This window comes from Microchirus variegatus (assembly GCF_963457635.1).
Source record: "Microchirus variegatus genome assembly, chromosome: 8".
NCBI lineage: Eukaryota > Metazoa > Chordata > Actinopteri > Pleuronectiformes > Soleidae > Microchirus > Microchirus variegatus.
This window is the reverse complement of record NC_139809.1, coordinates 4,159,894-4,183,613: the sequence shown is the minus strand read 5'-3', so window position 1 is coordinate 4,183,613 and position 23,720 is coordinate 4,159,894. Positions and strand designations below refer to the sequence as shown.

The window sequence follows — 23,720 nt, the reverse complement described above, 5'->3', positions numbered from 1 at the left end:
ACAGTTTAGCTCAAGTGCTGTGCAAAGAGTCTGTCCGTGAGCAAAAGCAGAGCGAGCCGAGTGTGTGCGCAAGCGCGCCGCGGCGTTCGCCAGAGCGGTCGTTAACTCGCACAAGTGGACCTATAGTCTGCCACGCCTCCTTCCTGTCTACTTCCCTAAAAATCTATTTTGTGCTGACAGGGGAGTTCAGACAGAGGGACCACTCCTCTAAACATACGCCTTATCATCAGCGTTATCCGCCATAAGCCGTAACCTCAAGGCAAAACCCACGGCTCAGTGCACATGCAGTTTTTACCCTTTACCCAATTCTGTCCCCTCTTGAGCCCTCAGACATTGTAAACATGCATGTTTTTTTTTTGTTTTTTTTGAAAAATGGACACTCCCCAACAGCTCTGAGAGGTGACCTCGTTTATCTTTAAAGTGAGCGTCTGTATCAGTTATTCACATGTAGTATTTCAGGAGGAAAACGGTAGCAGAAGTGCATTTATGGGAGCTTAAACGCACATAAAAAGATAATGCACAGGATGAACAATCTGAAAGCAGAAGTAAAAGAATGGCGTTCGAATGCACGTGTAGTTTGTCCGTGGAGCTTATACGCACTGCAAGGACACAACTAGTAAACAGTGAGTATATTAGAATCAGTCTAGTTCTGTTTTATGCAAAGGTTTTAAAGGGGAAAAACAAACATGCACTGGTGCCAAGACATGATGCGATGCACCTGTGTTTGTTTTTTTATCTTCTCAACATAGAAATACGTGTGAATAATGGGGTACTGTGACATAATTATTAGAGATTGTAAAAACCTTTAAACCAGACATATCTGCAGCTGGGTTTGTACTAATTATGTGGAGGAGGTGTTGTGTTTTGAAACTGTGAGAATCGACAAACAAATAAGAAAAAAGAAAAAAGTAGATTTTGCACAGATGTCACAAGACAACACCAGGTGAAGCTGTATCAGCCAACTTCCAAGCCAAGATTTATTTTTTTAAATTGCTCTTTTATAAAGTTCATTGTAATCTTTCTTTCTGGTTTTCAAATGATAATCTAAAATCCTGCAGGAAGTCGACACCTCTTTAATGAGCCCTCTGCTGCGTTTTTGAGACTCTCAAATCAAACTTTTACTGTGTCATGTCAAACGAGTGGGTAATTATGTTGGGAACACAAGGTGCTGCCCCTGGACATGAAGACCGCGGAGAGAACATGTCCTGACATGACCCACTCATAACAAACCACCGAAGAACATTTCCTGCCCTTCAGTTTCATCAGGAGAAAGGAAATGTCAGCATACAAACATCTTACACATCCTGGTTATCTGTACCGTGCACACATGGACACTGTGTGTGTGTGTGTGTGTGGATGTGTTTGCCCTCCTGTGTGCACGCTATTATCAGCTCAGTGTGTTTGTTCTCCTCTGCAGTACTGAGGGACTGAACACACCTGAAGCTCCAAGTCTCAGGTGAGGGTGTAGTCCGTCGCCTCGGCAACCGTGGAGAAACACTGGCTGCACACCAAGTCAAAAACACGCAAACTTTTATTGTTTTGCAACCTCAGGTCACTGCAGATCGCCTTGATAAAAGGGAGGGGGAAAAAAAGAGAAGAAACTGCACACACGCAAACAAACATAAATGCTTTTTGTTTGGTGTTTTCTGTTTTCACCCACATGTTTTTGTTGCACTACTCTTACATTTAAACGTTCCTCGTGCACAGCTAAGCTCAGCTGCACCATCGAATATGAATCATCTCCATTTTTTTTCTTCTTCTGTCTTTTCTGTCCTTCTTTCTTTCTTTCTTTGTTTTTGTCTCCATCATCTCAGTGTAAACCTGCTTTCCAGTAATAGGTTTGATCCCATCTGGCTTATATATAATTGGTCACATCCGGACATTTACACATGACTTGGTGAAGGTAAATTTAGAATAATACAAAGCAGGAGCAGCAGTCCAAAAGAAATGTTCCTGCCACAACTGAAGTGCCTGTGACTTGATATTCTTCAGCTCGTTCCCTCTGTGACCCCACGGTGAGGACAACGTGTCCGGAAAAACTCACTTAACAGTAATTCGGAGCGCCATCTTGTGGCTAAAGTGGGCTCCTACACCTCTGTAAACAAAGATGTTGTGCAGTGTCTGTACATTATGTACTTGTTGTTGCAGGGTGATACTGTTTGGCAACTATTTGCACGTATTATTTATATAAACTACATAAAGCATTCTTACCATTTTTGGTCAGACTAAATTTGAATGAACTGAATGAAAATACAGTTTTGGAGTCACCGACTTTGATTTCACTTGCATTGTATAAATAAAGCTAAAAGATAGTTCTTTCATTAGTGTTAACTTATCTTTCTGTTACAACAATAACCCTCCAGAGCTGCACCTTTTCTCCAGGAGGTCGAGGTAATCTCCTCCAGTGACACACGCAACAGACGATAAAGCTTATTTGTGTCTGCTTACTAGGAGAAATTACGCATCATCCTTTCTTTATCCAGGCAGACAATAGCGAGACACGTGGTTGCAGTGAAACCCTTCATAGTTTGGTGTTTACCGTTTGTGATTTTGATTCCAGGAAAAAGCATCATCTGACTTCCTTCACTGGCCACAACAGGTACAGTAAGTTTTTCTAAAGTTCCTGTTCACTTCACCACACTTTACTTTTGTTGAATATGTGCTGAGAACTTTTTTGTCAGGGCAGTCACATATGAGGTGTCTCTATATATCTGACTGTTGCCAAGGAATTCTTTTTTTTTTGCCTTACTTTCATTTAACAACAGCTCAGTTCAATGTCCAGCAGGGGGAGTTGCTGGATATCGAATGTGTGTGTGTGTTTGTTGTTTTATTTGCTGTAGATCTGCTGCTGCTGCACACTGACACACAATGCACTCACTGGCCTCTTTACGAAGCGCAACCAGGTGCAACCACTTGTAAATGCAAATATCTAACCAGACAATGATGACAACGGCTACAGCTCAGTCACCGCACTCGGACGTGTAGACACACGGCGAGGACGACACCTCCTGAAGTTCAAACCAAACTAGAGAATGGAGAAGAAAGGGCATGTGAGGTGACTCTGAGCAAAGCATGGTTGTTGGTATAAGATGAGCTGCTCTGAGTATTTTCAGAAACTGATGAAGCATGCAGTGAGCATCAGTTCAGAGGAGAATCACCAGAGTGGTTCATGGCCTGTGAGAATAGTTCAGGTTCTTGACATACAACAATCTGCACTGTGGAAATACAGCCCTTAATACTCACGGTTTCAAGCCCTGTTATTATTTTTTGCTCTAACATGGTATTAAGTCACTGCTCTTTTATTTAATTTCATGATATAACAGGTCAACATTTTTCAGCTCAGCGCCTACGTCTGTTAGCGTCCATTCTGCTAAATTCTAACGGTAAACAAAACTATTCTAATCACACGGAACTTTAACCCCGGTGTGCTGAAACATAATCGAAAGTGAGCTTAATTCAAGTATTTAAGTCTGTGTTTCTGCCTTTGTGTCTGTGCATACCCTTTTTTTTGCACCCTCCCATCTTCCCATGTCAGACACACTGAGCCTCATCAGGTCAGGGAAAACCTCTGGCTTTTCCCGCCCGTCTAACTTTAGCTTTTGCACGGTCTCTTTAAGCCGTTTTTTTGGGGTTTTGTTGTGCGCGCTAAAGTAGATTTACCTTCAATAACCATTTATTAAATCTCTATCCATTAGAGTCTGAGGCTTCATAAGAGCCGGCTGCATTAAGCCTGATTATGTGATGGGAGGAAAAGGGTCTATGTGTCAAGTGTGTCATCGAGTGATTTATATCCCCGGCTGGGATCTCTGTCTTGTCAGATGGACGTGAGCTGCAGAGGGGACAGAGACGCACCGCAAACCTTTAGTGATGCTGAAAACTGAACACTTTTTTTTGTTGTTGTTGTTGTTGCTGTGAATGAACATGCTGTCTGTTTGTTATGCTGCTGCTGCTGCTGCTGAACCCTGACCCATCACTGCTCTCCAAGGATTCCTGTCCAAGTCGCCTTCAACATGGACGCCAAGGGCCCAGGTGCCAACTTTAAGAGGTCATCTCTCAAACGCACAACGTCGGGCTCACAGAAGGTAAGATGATGTTACACTGATTCAGAATCAGAGTCAGCTTCAACCAGATGTGCTGTAATTTGGCTCCAGTATGTTTTATGATGTCCTTCTTGCTTCTTTGTTTATTATAATGAAATCCGCATGACATTGATATTTCGAGTATAGTAGATTTCATGCAAACATGTGACAACTGCACTTGAGTGTAGATGCTTTTTTTTTTTTTTTACTTTTGGCATTCAGAAACCTTATGATTTATCTGAGAAGGACAGTACACACGTCACATGGATCATTACTCTAGTCAGAGTCCATTTAAGGGCATAACCGATCATTTTAGGGCGCCTACGTCCGACATAAAGCGCCGTTGGCTGCACGTATCTGCGAGCACGTGGCCTGTACTCCTGCAAAAACCCCTTGCAAACTTACTGTTAAGTGGTGTTTGAAGATGAGCGGGGGCGCTTACGACAGTATACGGCAGTTTAATCCTTCATAATGGCCCAGTATGGCAGACCGTGGACATGATGACAGATTATGGACTTTCATATCTTTTTTTTTTTCTAAATGTCTAATCTTTCCGCTCTCATCTGATTAAAACACCCGTTTAACGTGTCCTTAAAAGCTAGAAAGATGTGACTTTTTTTTTCATTTACATGTGCACCTCAGCTCTCGCTCCAATGAGCTGCGCTTGGATTAGAGGACACACACACACACACACACACACACACACACACACACACACACATTCTTGTAATTACTGCATACTGAGGACCAGCATTTCCACTTTATAAATCAACACAATTACAAATATCTACTTCATGAATGACATCTACAAAGAACTACTGGTTGCAGTACCATAACATGTCTGCAGGTGGAGCCACAGAGCAAAAAGGGCTGGAAAAGTTTTTCGATTTAAAATTTTTTTTTTTTTAATTTTTGGTCCAAAATTTTACAAAAATTTCATACATCAACAAAAATGTTTAGTCCAAAATTTGACAAAAACGTCATACTATACTATGTCGTCCAAAATTAGAAAAAAAAATTTGACCCAAAGTAAAAAAAAAATTTGACCCAAAATGTGAAAAAAAAAATTGACCCAACATTTGAAAAAAAAATATGACACAAAATTTGAAAAAAAAAGTGACAAAAAATGTTTTGCCCAAAAATTTGACAAATTTTTTTGGCCAAAAATTTTACAAAAACTTTCTGTCGTCCAAATTTTTTTTTTTTTTTTTTTTTTTGACAAATTGAGTATAGCATGTTATAGCAACCCCAGGAAGTGATTTAAATTAAAACAAAGTAAGGACCGGCCAAAATGTCCTCACTCCGTAAAAATGACCTCACTTTGTTGGTTAAAATCCCTCACTGGTCCTCAGTATGCTGCAAGTACAAGAACACACACACACACACACTGCAACACAAAAGTGACACCCAGAGTGTCTCTGATGTGTGTTCTGATGCAGTTTTGAGTAGAACAAAATCTAATTTCATTTAATTTTCCTGTAAAATTAGACTTTGTATAATATATATGTAGCATTTCACTGTCTTTTGTAGATTACTAGGCTAGTTTATACCCAGAATTGTAGCCAGAATTTCTTTAGTAAAGTTGTTCACTATGAGAGTGCATCGTGCTCTTTGTATTTATCATGAATATTTGCTTTAGTATTGTAGGTGTGTCTGTTTTATTTATAAGAAAGGTGCATAGCTTCATTTACAGTTGTTCTTGGTAAAACGGGAGGATTAATGTATCAGAAACAGTAGAGACTTAGGAATGCAGTGGAAAGTCCCACTTGTTGTGTATGTTAATATGATATTACTGCCTGTTGCTGTCAAGAAATCACCCAAATATGCTGGCTCTTTTCACCTTTAACCTCTTTTGCTGAGAAATCAATCAAGGAAAGGTTCTGGTATAGGTTTTGTGCTTGGACCCTTGAATACTGAACTGCAAATGCAACAAAAACAAGTTCTTATTTTCTCACACTGGGGTTTAGGATCATATGACCGAGGGTGTGATGCAATCATCAGGCTCAGGTCTGGTGACGGCTAAAAAAAACCCAACATCTTTAAAAACCTTTAGGATTCACTTCACGGTCGAGTTATAAAATAGCTACAGCAAATCATGTGTTAATGTCTGAGTTAGGGTATAATAAGTGAGAATGAAACAGTGAAAAGTTAAATAGGTTTAGTTTGACTACAACCATGTATTATATTATATGGTCTCAGTAATCTTAAAGATAATGAAGACGACAAACTCTAACATGCTACAGAATCGTAGAAATACCTTAAAAACGTGTTTTGATTTCAATATACAGTAATAAATCTAGCAGTCAAAAATATCCACTAATAAACTACCCATCAAAAGAAAAGTGTGATCTTCTCTCAAACCTCAGAAGATTATTCATGGTTTTACATACTTCTGCTATCTTTAGTTTGATTTCCTGATTTTATTCCCGAGTCTCTCTCTCTCTCTCTGTCGTGAGTTTCCACGGTTTGAAAGCACAGAAAAAACAGTGTCTTATAAACGTCTTATGACTCCCTTAACTCTCGGGAGGGATAATCAGTGACATTGACGGACTCATGTGATGTGCTAACTGGATTTTCAGACTCCAGGAGGACAATGAGTGCATTTACAAACGGGGGCGGCCTCGCTGAAAACAGTTCGCTTTCACAGTCGATGCATATTTGCCCCATTCAGAGCTCGTAAACTCGAGTTGCATCGCTCATTTTTTATCAAATATCTCTTTTCCCTCAAGTGAAATAACGTGAAAGGCAGTGTGTTATTCGGTCCACGTGGACTCGGCCCGCGAGTTCTGGCTGCTTTATTTTCTGAGACGGTAAAGGAGTCTTACGCGTGTTTCCTTCCTGTCACATTGCATCAGTCTCTAACCCACATTGCCATTCAGTCCCCAAAGTTGAGCAATTAGTTGCTTTTATCTTCAACCCTGCGTGGTGACATCACATTCCTCGTAGGAGCCCCAAATCCTTTCTGATCCTTCCTTTCGCTTGGGCTCATGAGGCTTTTACTTTTTGAATTCCGATCGTGTTTCGAATCAGCAATAATTCAGAACAAATACAGTGAAAATAGACTACTTTTAAAAAAAGCCACCAACTGTGTGTACATTATATGTTGAAAATGTCACATATATAGCAACCTACAGACACACAGACATCATTATACACCTTTTCCCTTCCGACTGTTGGGGCTGAATAGTCTATGTAATTGTAACTGACCTGGAACAAATTTGCCCGTGATTTAGCTGCTCACTAAGCTGTGGGTCAGGAGACCAGAACCATGTGATTCAAGCACTTAAAGGCATGAATGTATAACACATAGTGTGTGTGTGTGTGTGTGTGTGTGTGTGTGGACAAATAAACACATTATTTACAACATTGTGGAAGTTTTGAGGACGATAAACAAAATGAACTGTGTTTATATATATATATATATATAGATCTATATATAGATATAGATACATGTTGTGTTTTAGTGCCAATATTTAATGAAGCATCATTTCTTTAGCACAAGAAGGATGAAAACCTGTAAACTATATCTTTTATTACATTTTTAAATCTCACACAGTTGCCTTTTGTTTTGAACGATCATTATTTATTTGGGAAACAATGCCGCACGTCGGAGCGAGCATTGTTTATTGTTCCACGGCTTGTCCTAATTCCCCCTGTTAATTTGCCTGGTGTGACACAACGTGATCCTGCTGCAGTTTCTAATTCTTTAAGGTTTTTGCTGCTAAGGCGGCTCTTAGCGAGGCAGCTGGTCGATTGTGGTTTTAATTGTCGTGGTTAATGAGGGTTAGTGAGAGTTAGTAACGAGTAAGCTGGAATAACTGCGTCACACTGGAAAAAAACCTGGTGGAAACGCACTTTGTTTTTTCCGGCAGTGATTAAACGTGGCCCATGTGCGGAGGAGAACCAAAATGGGGGACGATGTGATGTGTATACTTGTCTTTATTTTGTTTCTGGGGGGGGTTTTAAGCAAGAGTTAAAGTCAGGCTTTAACTGTGTGATGAGCAAAGATAAAAAAGATTTAATCACTTGTTTAGCTCCGTCTCACGTCAAAATGTGCTCATAATACTCATAAATGAATTACAACATTATGTCCAACTATATAAAAGTACACAAATTACACTAATACAAAATACACTGTAAACTTTGACATTTCCTTGTAGAAACAAGGCCTAAATCATTTGTAAATCTTGGTTGATACAAGAAAAAAAAGACATAGAGCAGGAGATCAAACTGTACGGAAGCGTATTGCATTCACTTGAAAAAAAAAAAAAACTTTTTAAATGTATATAATATTTTTTTCCAGTTTTTCTGAGTAATTTTTTTTTCTGTTTTTCGGAGTAATTTTTTTTTCTGTTTTTCGGAGTAATTTTTTTTCTGTTTTTCGGAGTAATTTTTTTTTCTGCTTTTCGGAGTCATTTTTTTTATAATAACATGGACGGCTTGTTTGGTTTAATCAAGTTTTACTTTGATCTGGGTTTAAGACACTGGGAGATAGTCCTGTCTTTAAGTCACATAGATGGTATTATCATTAGTTTGTCGACTTAACGCAGGCACCTGAAATTTGCTCTGAAAAACAGAAAAAAAATTACTCAGAAAAACAGAAAAAAATATTAGACAAAAGAAAAAATTATTCAAAAAATCAAACTGAAAATTAATTACTGAGAAAAACAGGAGTTTTTTTTTTTTTTTTTTCAAGTGAATGCAATACGCTTCCGTAAAACTGCATCTACTTACTGGCTTATTATTTATTCCACCTTATAAATGTATTCTAAATGATTTAAATGCAAATCTGAAATTAAATTTTTTTTTAAAAAAAGGGAGAATAATTAAAGCAAAATTGAATAGCTGGTCTGCTGGGATTTCCTCTCCCCACAAAAACAAGGTGGGTGGAAATAGAGATTAACTGCAATTAGCAGTGAGTGACCTAACCCCCGAGTGGAGACCAGTCACGTCTTCACAAGGCGCCTTTCAAAAGAATGCCTGCATCCAATTCTCCCAATTATGCAAATGTAGTTGAAATCAAAGTAGTTGGAGAGGGGGCAACATTTTCACATTAAAAGTTGGAGAGCCTCTATTGGAAAGTGGAGTGATTTTAGTGTGGCTGCTCTGCTCCATTTTTTTCTCACTCAAACTAACATCTTCCACAAAGAAAGGAGTTTGAACAAACTGAGAGATTAGGGGGCCGAGTATCAAAGTAGATTTATTGTGCCTTGTTCAAGCGAAAGGATGAAAATACCCTGTGGACACGGAGAGAGCGGGTCATGAGACTCCCAAAAGGATTACCTTGAACTGGAGTCATGAGACTTGGGGCGAACAAAGACCCTGCTCACATGCTCATCATATTAAGTGGCCCTCATAAAGTGAAGAAGTTTCATGTCCTGTGAGACTGATGCGAGCACTCGAGTGGGAGTGCAGCACCAGGAGAAAGAGCTCTGGTGGAGACGCAGCAGCAGCAGCAGCAGCAGCAGCAGCAGACAGGGGACCTCCACTCTTCTCTCTAAGCGTAGTCTCTGCAGCTCAGACAGAAGATTTATATGTAAGTGTAACTCTTTTTCGATCATTTTGGGACGCAGTTATTTTTGATGCCGGTGAGTGGAAAGAGATGGAATATAGAAACTTTATAAGACGGACACAAAAAAAGAAAGCGACGCACACCACTGCCTTTGACTTTAGACAAATACACCAGGATGTATTTTTAAGATATCGATGTCTTTTTAAATGATTTCTGAAAATGAAATCGATGACTCTGGTCAGATTTGAGTCAATTATACAACCAAACAATATGGAAGAGGCGTTTTAAGTTCTGAGTTCTGAGGTGTAACTTACTGTCAGCAAAAGAGACCAAACTGCAATACAATTATGATATTATCACACTTATTTACAGATAATAATTATTCAAAAAAAACAAAAAAAAAACATAAAATTACATGAAGATTTGATGATACTGACACCATTACCATACTTATATCATTACAATATTATTGCAGATGAAGAACATGCAAAAGCTTTTTTTTGTCTTATTTCTTTTTTATATATTTATATATATATATACATTTTATTTGCAGACTGTCAGAGAGAGAGAACAGTAACTCCACTGTTTTTTGAACACTTGTGATTACTTGTCACATGACATACTTGGAATTCTCATGGTTTTTCACAAAGACTCATATGACTTAAGACATAGCTGAAGTTTAAACAAATACAATACGAATGCTGTTAAATACTAAATGCAAATGTAAATATTTCAGATTTGCTTCAAGAATTTCTGTCTTAATTTTTTTAAGTTTTCACTTTATTTTTTAATTGTTTTTGGGGTTTCTTTTCTTGGTAAGGGTTATTTTTGCACTGACAATGGGGATCTGTTGCTTTTCAAATACGAGCAGATAAATTTGAGTGTTTAATGTGGATTAACCCACTACAGAGTCAACAGAAGATGCTCAATACCTTTCTGTCTGTTTGTGCCTGTTGAACGTGCCACAGCCTCAGGAAAAATACTTTCAGCTCAATCCTATTTGTCACTGTTTTAGTCGGATGCAAAAGTCATCGTCTTTTTTTCCAGGATAATCATGGAGAGGAGTTTGACGGTGATACTCAAACAAAAGAAGAAGAAGAAAACATTATCTCATTATTCATTAAACTGTGGTTTAACAGCATTTTTTTTCTTTGTCTTTTTTCTCTCTTCAGGCACAGAAAGCTTGGATTGAAAGGACATTCGTCAAAAGAGAATGTGTTCACATATTTCCCACCAAGGACCCCACCAGGTGACTGTTGTCTTTGTTTCTCCAAAAATTTGATAATGTTGTAATTTGCTATTATTAAGTATGAAAATAACATTTAGAACATGATTTTGAAACTTATCAAGATCAGATATTTGGATAATGCTAGTCTATAAAATTATTCAGTATATATACATATAAATAAATATAGGTCGAACGTGATCTGTTCAACACAAGTGCAGGTTATCAGACATTTGCTGGGATTAAAACTGCTTCAGCACGTGGTTTTCTCTCCTGTGCTCTGAGAGCGGCCAGCCAGCGAAACCCTTTTGTGCATCGAGGCGTGGATTTCCCAGAAACGGGCACATTTACAAAAGAGCTGGCACGACGTGTGTTTCGAGGAAAAAAAAGACACAGAATTCTTTGGCAAACAGAACAGCATTCCTCTAGTCATCACCGCTGATACCCTCAAGAACACTGGACTGTTTAAAACCACCGGAGGGGATTCTATGAATAGTTAACCCACTTATTTATGCGTAAAAATCAGCCAAAATGGCCTCGATACTAGTGATATTAACTGGGTGATTCTTTGTTCTGTGGCGTCTAGATGTGCCTGTGGTCAGCTGACCACACAGCACGTGGCCATCCCTCCCGGTGCCAACTCGGTAGAGGAAGCTCACCAGCTGGTGCAGATTGACGCCCCGAAGGATAAATGGACCGTGACCAAATACACCAGAACGTACCCAACAGACGCCTTTGGCATAATTGAGTTCCAGGGCGGAGGATTCATCAACAAGGCCATGGTGAGCTTTGCTTCCAGACTTTTGCAAGTGCTTGAATGTGACATGATGTGACACAGTTGACACAGGTTTTTTCCTTTTACTCCACTATAGTATATCCGTGTTTCCTACGAAACCAAGGCTGAAAACCTGCTGCATTTGATGGTGAAGGACTGGCAGCTGGAGCTGCCCACGCTGCTCATCTCCGTCCATGGGGGTCTCCAGAACTTTGACCTGCAGCCCAAACTCAAGCAGGTGTTCGGCAAAGGTCTGATCAAAGCGGCCGTCACCACGGGAGCGTGGATCTTCACGGGCGGAGTCAACACAGGTAAAGGCTGTGACAGTTGAGGATTTAATGTTCCCTCGACAAATGACAATTTTTGGACATTAAAGGATTACCCTTTTCTCTAAAATGTCATTACATAATCCTTACTCTGCCATTTTCTGCGGGGGAGATTTGACCAACCTATTGTCACAGGTTTAAGCACTATAATTAAAGCTTTTGTAGGGAAATGAATTGCAAATGACAATCTGTGTGGATTTTGAGTGATGCAGCCCCATTAGGGCCTTTGAGAGAGTTATTATCCATGAAGCTATATTTGACATTATCATTTATTATTAAAAATTAGGGGTGATTCGTCATGTGGGAGATGCCTTAAAGGACCATTCTTCCAAATCACGAGGGAAGGTGTGCGCAATAGGAATTGCTCCATGGGGGATCCTAGAAAACAAAGAGGACCTCATCGGGAAAGATGTAAGAACACGTGCAGTCGTTTTCTGAATGAAGTCACTTGTATTTCTTCTTGAAACTTTACACGCTCAAGCTCTTTTTTCTTTTTTTCCAGGTAACCAGGCCCTATCAAACGATGGCAAACCCGCTGAGCAAGCTGGCCGTGCTCAACAACAGCCACTCCCACTTCATCCTGACCGACAACGGCACCTGTGGGAAATACGGCTCGGAAGTCAAACTGCGTCGACTGCTGGAGAAGCACATCTCCCTGCAGAAGATTAACACTCGTGAGTGACACGGTGATCCCTGCAACATATGTCGTGAAGCATGTACTCCCATCCTCCATGGTGTGTGAGTTTGAGACCACTCAGTGTTGTTGGACGTGCGCACGGATTGCTCCTCTGTGACCTGTGGGCTTCCCTTTGTCATCCTATGCCTGGAGCTCGGATAAGGCAGGGACAGCAAAGGGATGCTCAGCTGTCACCACTGACTTCACTATACCTCCCTCCTTTTGGTTTTGTCTGTAAGCACATCGCATTCACGTGTTCTGCTTCAATATTTCATACCGCAAACTTCTGCTATTGTATAAGGCCACAGCTGTGAGTTTAGATAAACGAATGCATGGGGTTTGTGTTTTTCAGGTCTGGGTCAGGGCGTCCCGCTGGTGTGTCTGATAGTGGAGGGAGGTCCAAACGTTATCTCCATCGCCCTCGAGAGCCTCAGAGACGAGCCCCCTATTCCCGTGGTGGTGTGCGACGGCAGCGGTCGAGCTTCTGACATTATTTCCTTTGCACACAAGTTCTCAGAGGATGGAGGGTGAGCGCGTGTGACGAATTCTCTATTTCTGTATTTATATTCTTCTTCTGTGAATAAACAAAGAATTTAACTTCTCTCCTTTAAAAAAAAATATCTGAATTTTCAGCCTGGTTAACGATGACGTGCGAGACCAGCTCCTGGTGACCATTCAAAAGACTTTCAATTACAGCAAGAGCCAGTCACAGCAGATCTTGCTCATGGTAATGGAGTGTATGAAGAAAAGGGAACTGGTGAGTAGGAGAATAAATTCCCCAAAGACCTTATTAATAATGTCTTCCATGAATTCCAAGTATCCTTCATTTGTAAATAATGTGTGTGTACGTGTGTGTGTGTGTCAATCAATAAATCATTTCTGACTTGTGAAACATCTGGTCTCCATTGTCATTCATTCCACTCATCTGTGTGTTTCCCATTAACATATTGAATAAACATAATCCCCACAATCTGCCCGTCATCTCTCCTTCCTGTCGTGGTCATGTCATATAATCCGGGTCGTTCGCAGCTTCACTGTTGACCACCGCAAATGCTCTGGAAAATCCGTGGACTCTGTAAGTGCACGCGAGATGGTTCTGCAGAACTTAACAGTTTTACTGCGGGGGGCGATAGGGTTTTCACGACGACGCGCACGCACACACGTCCCAATATGAGTGATTATAGATATCAGATTAATCCCAGAGTGTTTGACGGAGACCTCGGTATAGAAATATCACTGGCATTTGTGCATCCTCAACTGATTTCCATGTGATGTGATGTGATTAGTAGTTTGTAATACCCAGCACATATAATCTCCACACACTATACATTGGGTGGGAAAGATCAGAGCACACTGCCACCTGCTTAGCGGAGGCTCTTACTTTTATCTATTCGCAGTAAACATGCAGCACACAGATGGAGGAGAGAATCCATCTCCCTTAATCCTCCACCAGGTTACTCTTTCGCCTCCGCTCCTGGAGCTTTGTCAGCGTCCACAGTGCTTTGGTCTTCAGCAGTGAGTTTCGCGTCCACTATCCTGGGTGTATTAGAGCGCCTAATGCTCCAACACTCAGATAAGCAACTTAAAACAGCTTATCAAAGATCATACTGCTGCGGGCTTTCTCCTCTACCATTTAGCTCGCACTCATACCCTCACCCAGACGATGTGGCAGAACTTTTACACACAACTGAGAGAGGCCACATCATTGCCTGCTATTAATCTAAAGTGCCATGACTAACCCTACAGGTGAATCAGTGTCACCCTCTAATCCCTTCGTCCTAAGTGCATCTCATGTGAACAGCTGGATCAGACGAAACAAAAATGACGAATGATGATTTAGCAGGGCTGAAATTTGCAACGACGTGACATCAGGATACAACATTCAAATGAATCACGAGTTCACCAAAAAACAGAGCACAAAGAACGAGCAACAACACAAGTTGTTTCGGCCTTGATCCTAAGGCGAGCTGCTAATTATTCACGCATCTCGAGACGAGCTCTGAGAGCTCTGGTACAGTGTCGCATATTCATGCCAATCTAATCCCATGTACTGTGGCCGCACATGTGACAGAGCCGTCAGCATGATTTCATTTGATACACCCCAAGCCCATGACAGGGCAAGTACTGTCACTCTGAGTAAAGTAGCTGTTTGTGTTCAAAGGGTCGGTCAGAGAGTGCTACTCCCACACTTTGACCACAGGTTTGCAGCAACAGTCCACGCACATCACACTACTTCTGCACACTCTTCTAGGTCAGGATGGCACCTCCTGACTCATATAGAACATTCTCCATCTAGAACATTCTGAAAACCCGAGATTATGCATATTCATAGGCAGTGTTTGAGATATTAAACCATGCACTTAAGTGCAATTGGTCCACAACTCTGGCGCCCCCACCTCATCACTAGAACCCCATCCACTAATCACATCACACAAGTCTTCACAATCCTGCTCCTCACCTTCAAGGCTCTCCATACCCTCAACTTTCCACCATGGGGGTCTATAGAGCCTTCAGCTGCTCTGCTTCCCACCTCCAGAACTCTGTCCTGCTCGAAACCCCGTAACGGACAGACTTCCAACCTTCAAATCCTGTTGAAACTACTTGCATATTCACTTTGATGTGTTATGTCCACGTTTCAAACGCCTCACTTTTGCATGATTCGATGTGTAATTAATTTGTTTGTCTTATTAATTTTACTACAATTATTTTCACTATTCATGTAAGGCAGGGGTCTGCAACCTTTAGAATGAAAAGAGCCATTTGTGTCCCCTCTCCACTCAAATAAAATTATTCTGGAGCCGCAAAACCTATTTTATCCTTAAAATGAAGATAAAATCCCATGTAAAGTTGTTGTTTTTACACATAATTTACTATATTTAAAGAACTATGTTGATATCAAACCTCTAAACTGTAGAAAAACGACTTTGAGATGAATTTTTATGAACAATTATATGTAGTTTATGTCTGAGAAAACCTGCCTGGCCTAAGTACATGGACCTAAGCATGGACAGGACTCCAAATGTGAACTTCTTCATGTACGCATTACTTCAATGGCTTTCAGGGGAGGTTTTTACAATTGGATGTGACGGACAAAATATCAAAAACACTTTTATTTACACCTTTAACTTGACAAAAAAGTGTGAAAAAACATGAAAAGTTTTTTCTTCAAAGCGAGAAGGAGCCACTACAGAGGGGCTGAAGAGCCATATGAGGCTCTAGAGCCGCAGGTTGCAGACCCCTGATGTAAGGTGACCTTGAGTGCTTTGAAAGGTGCCTAAAAATAAAGTGTAGTAATAGTATTATTATAATAATTAAGTCTGAATATTCTCATACAACCCATGATACAATATCATATGCTTTACTTGAAGAGAGTTTTCCTCAGTCTCATTGTATTCATCCATGTCATGTGTTATTAACACACTCAGTCACTGCCGACCTCATGTCTTTGTGTATTTTTCATTATTTTCTCTCACATGCAGATCACAGTTTTCCGAATGGGTTCAGAGGGACAACAAGACATTGAAATGGCCATTCTCACAGCCCTGTTAAAAGGTATTTTCCAGTTGCATCACTGTTACATATATCTCAGATACTGTATGTCACCATTTCGCTCCTCTCGTCCGTCGCTCTCTTTTTTTCCAAAAGGCACAAATGCCTCTGCGGCAGATCAGCTCAGTTTGGCTCTGGCCTGGAACCGAGTGGACATCGCTCGCAATCACATCTTTGTTTACGGACACAATTTACCAGTGAGTGGCGCTCACACAGTTATCACAGATGACCAGCAGCATTTACGACTGAAGGAAAGAATATAGAATATAAACTTGAATTGTGTGTTTTTCACACAGATACGGAAAACTTAAATGATTTGATCTAACAGTTTAATTCTAATTAAGCAGAAATCAGGGAGAGTTCACGTGGTGCTGTTTACGCTCATTTCTTCTGCTCAGCCTGCAGGTGCCATCGCCAACACAACAACCACAATGCAGGAGAGGCAGAGGAGTCCTGTCTCCGCTCCTCGCAACAAGACCAGGGGAAAGAAGGGCAAAGGAAAAGCAAAGCCTGAACCTCCAGAGGAAACAGACCCGAGGAAGTTGGAGCTGATTCGATGGGTAAGAGTTTATACCAGGGGTCTGCAACCTGCGGCTCTAGAGCCACATGTGGCTCTTCAGCCTTTCTGCAGTGGCTCCTTGTAGCTTTAGAGAACAGAGCGACAAATAAAAGTCTTTTAATATGTTGTGCAACGCATCCAAAGTCAAAGTAAAAACGCAATATTAAGTACACATGTGGATGTCCTGTCCATCTTTGGATCCACATGCCTTTTTCTCAAGTATGAACAACACACAATCCGAATGTTTGCTTAATTTATTTCAAAGTGGGGTCATTTTAATTTCAACAATTTGTCACAAACAATGAAACAATGGAAGAACCAGGTCAACATCAATGTGTGTTTTATTTTTGCTCCACTTTATAAGAGGCTGGGTATAAACTGAACATTTTGTAGTTCTTAAAGTTCATAAATGAAAAGAACTATTGCTCTTGTATGTATTATATCTGCATAAAAACCTTTATTCCTGTTATTATCTTCGTTTTGTGGGTTGTTTTGCGGCTCCAAATGAATTTTATTTGGGTGGAGAGGTGACAAAAATGGCTCTTTTCATCCTTAAGGTTGCAGACCCCTGGTTTATACCATAGATGTTCAAAAAAAATAATAAAAATAATCAGATTGAGCGGTGTAAGATGAAGATAATAACAATAAAAGTCTTTCTTGTGTATTCATTTGTTCCTGTAGGTGAATTCTCTAGAGCAGGCCATGATGGACGCTCTGGTGCTGGACAGAGTGGACTTTGTGAAACTGCTTCTTGAGAATGGGGTCAATATTCACCACTTCCTGACCATTCCGAGGCTGGAGGAGTTATACAACACGGTGGAACTGATGCACCGCGGCAGAAATGAATAAATACAAATATGCATAAATAAATGAATGACACGTGACACTCATCTCTTCTCTTCTCCTCCTCTCAGAAACTAGGCCCAGCGAACACACTGCATGCCGTGGTTAGGGACGTCAAAAAGGTAAAAAAAAAAAAAACACACCTTTCTGGGAACATTTAATATTTTTAAAACATAATAATGTTCATAATTTGGTGACTCTACAGGGAAACCTTCCACCAGATTATCAGATCACTTTGATTGACATTGGTCTGGTGCTGGAGTACCTCATGGGAGGAGCATACAGGAGCAATTACACCAGGAAGGCTTTCCGTAACCTCTACAATACTTTATATGGACTTAAAAGGGTTTGTTGAAAATAAGTGTTCACGACTTTATCGTTATATTAAGCAAGCAAGCAATCAGTTAGTAATGCTTTCTTTATTTCCTAACTGCAGCCAAAAGCACTGAAGCTTCTGGGAATGGAGGTGAGGCGTCCCAATACAACAAACCACTGTTATTTAGCTGAGAAAATGTATAAACCACACAGTGGAATAACTATCTCCATCATCTTTGTTCAAAAAAATGCACTTAGGACGATGAACCGAGAACGAAAGGCAAGAAAAAGGCCAAAAAGAAGAAAGAAGAAGAAGTGGACATTGACGTGGACGACCCTGAGGTCTGTCGATTCAAGTTCCCCTTCCACGAGCTGATGCTGTGGGGAGTGTTGATGAAGCGTCAGAAGATGGCGCTTTTCCTCTGGCAGCGCGGAGAAGAGGGCATGGCGAAGGCCCTGGTGGCGTGTAAACTGTACAAAGCCATGGCCCACGAATGCTCCGAGAGCGAACTGGTGGATGACATCTCCCAGGACCTGGAGAACAACTCCAAGTCAGTGCACACATCATCTCTTGAAATAGATCTCAGCTGTACATGGCACCATACATGGTTTTAATGAAAATAAGAACACCCAGGTTATTGTTGTTATTGATTCCACTCTCTCTCTCTCTCTCTCACTAAACACAGAGAATTTGGCCAGTTGGCCTACGAGCTGTTAGACCAGTCGTACAAACACGACGAACAGGTGGCCATGAAACTTTTGACATATGAGCTCGTTCACTGGAGTAACTCCACCTGTCTGAAGCTGGCTGTGGCTGCGAAGCAACGCGACTTCATCGCCCACACCTGCTGCCAGATGCTGCTCACTGACATGTGGATGGGCTGCTTAAGAATGGGCAAAAGTCCTGGCATCAAGGTTGGCATATAAAAATAGTTTTCTTTTGAAGCAGCAGTCGATTTGTTACTTATATTACTGATGTCACGGTAAATAAGGGGGGAAAACTCACAATATTCTTTGTAAAACACATCTCACCTATAGGTTATTCTGGGAATCATCTGTCCTCCGCTGATCCTACTGTTGGATTTCCGTCTCGGAGACGATGTCGCTTACCACGCACCGGGAGGCAAGGTGGCGGGAAAAGACAAGGATGATGACGCAAAATCCAGCAAGGTCTGACATTATTCGTTAGAATAATCATGTTTTTCAAGATTCTTAGGAGCTAAAGCTGACAGTTTGCCGTTACGTTGCAGGAACACAATAGTGACGGGAATTCCCGTAAAGGCGACGAAGAGGAAGGAAGCGCCAAAGTCCACAAAATCCCCATCGGCAAAAGGATCTTCGAGTTTTATAACGCACCGTTCACCAAATTCTGGTTCAACACTGTCAGTTCCCTTCTTTAACACAAGAGACATTATGGTAGGCTCTTTAAAATATATATATATATTTATGACGCTGAACTACTTCTTCTTCCAATAGATTTCATATCTGGGATATTTAATGTTGTACAACTACATAATCCTGGTGAAAATGGAAAGATGGCCATCTTTACAAGAGTGGACTGTCATCTCTTACATCCTCACACTTGGCACTGAAAAAGTCCGACAGGTAAAATGGACAAGACGTGATTTAGTTTTATCACATTCCTCACCACGTGTCGTAAGAAAATAACGGCGTACGGTCTCATGGTCTATGTCTAGATTCTGATGTCCGAGCCTGGGAAACTGAAACAGAAGATCAGTGTGTGGTTGGAGGATTACTGGAACATCACAGACCTGGCCGCCATCTCCACCTTCCTCATGGGGCTAATGCTGCGGCTGCAGCACGAGCCTTACATGGGTTACGGCAGAGTCATCTACTGCATAGACATTATCTTCTGGTACATTCGTGTCCTGGACATCTTTGGAGTCAACAAATACCTGGGGCCCTATGTGATGATGATAGGGAAGATGGTAATCACGTTTAAAGTCATATGACACACACACATCACACAGAGTACAACGGCAATTTTGTAATTTCATTTTTTCTTAAATACGTCTCTTTTTGTGCTGTTTTCAGATGATTGACATGATGTACTTTGTCGTGATCATGCTGGTGGTGCTCATGAGCTTCGGTGTGGCTCGGCAAGCCATCCTTCACCCAGACGAGGAGCCGACTTGGCGGCTGGCCAGAAACATCTTCTACATGCCCTACTGGATGATCTATGGGGAGGTTTTTGCGGACTCGATAGACCGTAAGACTAGAATTCATAGTAAGATTCTGTTTCCTGATTCTGGGCAGATGATCGGTGTCACATTAATTTCTGCCCTAAATCGTGTGATGTTTTAGTAACATTACACTGTAAACTCCCCCCTCATACTTTGTCTCCCTCTGCTGGTACATTTGCTTTAGTGCATGGTCATAACTCTGCAGTGTGGCTCGTATGTTAGTTCATCACCTTTGATTATGATCATCTGCCTTCAAGTATTTTGCTTTGTCACTTTCTTCTGTCAGGGTGACGGCAATGACAACTGTGTTAATGCTGTTATTTATATGATCTAATAAATCAAACAAGCACAGTTGTTTTTTTTAATTGATATTTAAATGTATTTAAAACAAACTCACACATGTCTTATTTTTCTGAGATCATGTTACATAAAGGCAACTATTTTTTTATAATTTTGAAGTGAAAGAAACATTTTGATGACAGCAGTTGACTTTTACATGAACACCTGAACTTGACCCTGACAGACGCACGATATGAAAAGCCTACAGTTATTGATTATAACACTTTCTCCGTGTTTTTGCATCAATGCTTTGGTGCTTTTCTTGGACTTTCTTTAAGTCTATGCAATGGAAATCAACCGTGAGTATAGTCTTACATTCAAAAACGCAACTCTAAACAATTATGTCAAGTTCTCCAAATTAAAATCTACTGCACTAACCTTTGCACGCAGCTCCGTGTGGTGAACATTTATATGATGAGGATGGGAAGAAACTTCCTCCCTGCATCCCTGGTGCCTGGCTCACACCTGCTATCATGGCCTGTTACCTTCTAGTGGCAAACATCCTTCTGGTCAACTTGCTTATTGCAGTTTTCAAGTAAATACATGTTTAAATATAACATGTTAATTTATTATTTCACATCTGCTGTGACAGTTTGGACTCACTCGCCTCTTTCCCTCTTCGACAGCAACACCTTCTTCGAGGTGAAGTCTATTTCTAACCAGGTGTGGAAGTTCCAGAGATATCAGCTGATCATGACTTTCCATGACCGGCCCATCCTTCCTCCTCCTCTCATCATCTTCAGCCATCTCTACATCCCTCTCAGCAGGCTGTTTCGACGCTGTGCCAGGAAGAAGCAAGAAGGAGAGCTGGACGAGAAGGACAAAGGCCTCAGTTAGTAATCATTGTAACATACGTACACATACAGTTCAACTAGTTTAATCAAATATTCATATGCATTTCACTTGTTATATCACATGCATGATTTATTTTAAAACAAGTGAATAAATCTAATCACATCCTGTCTTTACACATCACACAAATATATCTGGTCCTGACTTATACACAGAGTAATGTACTGTATACTTTTTCTTTCTGTCAGAACTAAGGCTGAATCCAGAGGAGTTGAAGAGTCTGTATGAGTTTGAGGAACAATGTGTGGAAGAGTATTTCCGTGGGAAGGAAGACGAGCAGCAGTCCTCCAGTGATGAACGCATTAAGGTCACCTCAGAAAGGTTAGCCCCCCCCCCCCCTTGCAGAAAAATGGAAAACTCCTCCACTTAACCATCCCAATGCTTTCGTAATTTTCCTTAGTTTGCAAAGTAATCTTTTGTTCCAAAATGCAAAACCTAAAGTACATAGAAATGATGTATTATTCTTTGGTTAAAGGTGCATTATGTAATAAATCTAAAGCAACTGGCCATAAAATCCTCCTAATATGTCACAGAGACTCAGGAATAATGTTCATATAACAAACTGAACTCACCAACAACAACAGTACAGACAAAATATTTGCATACCAATCATTGTAGTCAGTAGAGTCTCAGCTGCCGAGCAACCACGGGTTGCCAGTTACGTCAGAAAACGAAACCTAAAAGACCTCTGTATATTGAATTTGAATGTAGTAAGCGTTTTTTGCCACATTCTTACATATGGCACCTTTAAACATTTTTTTTATTTATTTCTAAAGCGATTATAGACTCATACAAACAGTATCGGCAGCTGAGACTCTACTGACAACTGCAATGATTGGTAGACGGCAGTAGTAGATTTCAAAACATAACCATGATTTGCAGTCTGCAAAATATTTTTTTTAATGCAAATATTTTGTCTGTACTGTTGTTGTTGGTGAGTTCAGTTTGTTATATTTTATTTATATTATTCCTGTGACATATTAGGAGGATTTTATGGCCAGTTGCTTTACTTTAATGTCACACATTGGACCTGTAAACATATCTACACACCAATGGCTAATTTTTTTTAAATGTCTTTGGTTGCAGAGTCGAGAATATGTCCATGCGTCTGGAGGAGGTAAATGAGAGGGAAAACACGATGAAGGCCTCTCTGCAGACGGTGGATTTGCGCCTGGCTCAACTAGAAGAGATCCACGGGCGAATGGCGGTCGCTCTAGAAAAACTTGCGGGCGTGGACAGACTCGAGCTAACGCGAACCTATTCTCGGAACTCTTCCGTGTGCGACCCCTCCTCCCTCCATCGTCAGGGCAGCATTAACAGCGCTGACGGTTACAGTCTTTACCGTTTCCACATGGACATGGAAGAGTACGCGCAGAAGCAGAAGGACACGGACGAGCCGACGAAAACCGGTCTGGAGTCGCAGAGGAATCTGCAGCAAGCGTCCAGTTTCCGTGCTCTCAACGCCAAAAGCGGTGGCCAGATGTTAGACGTTGCCGGTTTGGACCGATCGCGACCCAGCTCTTGTGTGGACATCTTCATATCGCCGTGTGAGCAAAAGTCTGCGGGATCAAGTCAAGAGACCATAGCCAACAGTAAACAAGGTAGCACGTTTCTCATGGACAGATTAACAGACAAGGACAGACTGAGACCTTCTTCCCCTCCAAAAAGGACCAAATCCTTGAAACACTACCCAGTCGAAGACCAGCAACTGTCTCCACTGACAAAGAGGAGGGCGATGAGCACCATCATTATCAACCCTCCAGATGAACCAGCCGACCCAGCAACAAAAGCCCAAATGCTGCTGGCGGCGTCCGCTTCTCCAAAGAGAACAACATCTTTGAGATATATTCCGAGTGAAACCCAAAGTGAAACTTTTTTAACAAAGAAGAGGGCAGTGAGCAGCATCATCTACGACCCTGCAGCGGCAGGTGACGACGGGCAGCAGACCGCAGACCACGGGTCAGCGGTGGAGCAAGGAGCTAAAACACCGAACGAGGTGCACGCCAGCATTTATGGTCACGCGCCCAAAGTATCAACAGTCAGAGCTCTTGCCCAGCAGTTTCAAGTGAGCGCTGCACCAGCGGAGCTCAAAATGGAGGAGAATCCGGTGCATCAAATTCCACCGCAAAGGACGGGAACTCCTCCCGCGGCCGAGTCCACGGCAGAGCCAGTGAAGACCAAGGCAAAGAGAAACCTTTCAGACACTACGGGGTATCTGACTGTGGCTGAGGACAACTATTTGCCATCTCACAGGTCAGACAGCTGGAACGCTAGTGTGAGGAAAACAAAGAGCTTCACGGTTAGCAAAGAACCCAGAGCCTACAGCAGCGAGAGAGACCTCGTCGAAGCCTGCGGGGCAGCAGCTGTCGGCGGGGAAGACGTGGGAACAAAGATGGAGGCGGAGAAGAGCGAGGACGATAAGGAAGAAAAATAAGGCATGCAGAAGATAATGAATCCGAAAACAAA

At 41.4% G+C, this 23,720-nt stretch overlaps 1 protein-coding gene across 1 annotated transcript; it reads left to right on the top strand.

Moving 5' to 3' along the window:
- Positions 1-4,010: 4,010 nt before the first annotated feature.
- Positions 4,011-23,688, top strand: LOC310930656 (transient receptor potential cation channel subfamily M member 1-like; the record flags this gene model as incomplete). The annotated part of the gene is made up of 27 exons (XM_083893698.1): positions 4,011-4,082; positions 10,764-10,840; positions 11,403-11,598; positions 11,689-11,902; positions 12,204-12,328; positions 12,420-12,591; positions 12,946-13,120; positions 13,227-13,350; positions 16,073-16,145; positions 16,239-16,339; positions 16,541-16,702; positions 17,383-17,517; positions 17,616-17,666; positions 17,750-17,890; positions 17,981-18,010; positions 18,118-18,410; positions 18,546-18,774; positions 18,898-19,029; positions 19,110-19,241; positions 19,336-19,464; positions 19,557-19,808; positions 19,915-20,107; positions 20,681-20,701; positions 20,793-20,937; positions 21,029-21,234; positions 21,443-21,575; positions 22,341-23,688. The coding sequence occupies 27 exons, from the start codon at positions 4,011-4,013 to the stop codon at positions 23,686-23,688; spliced, it is 5,061 nt and encodes a 1,686-aa protein (XP_083749824.1).
- Between the last annotated feature and the right edge of the window lie 32 nt (positions 23,689-23,720).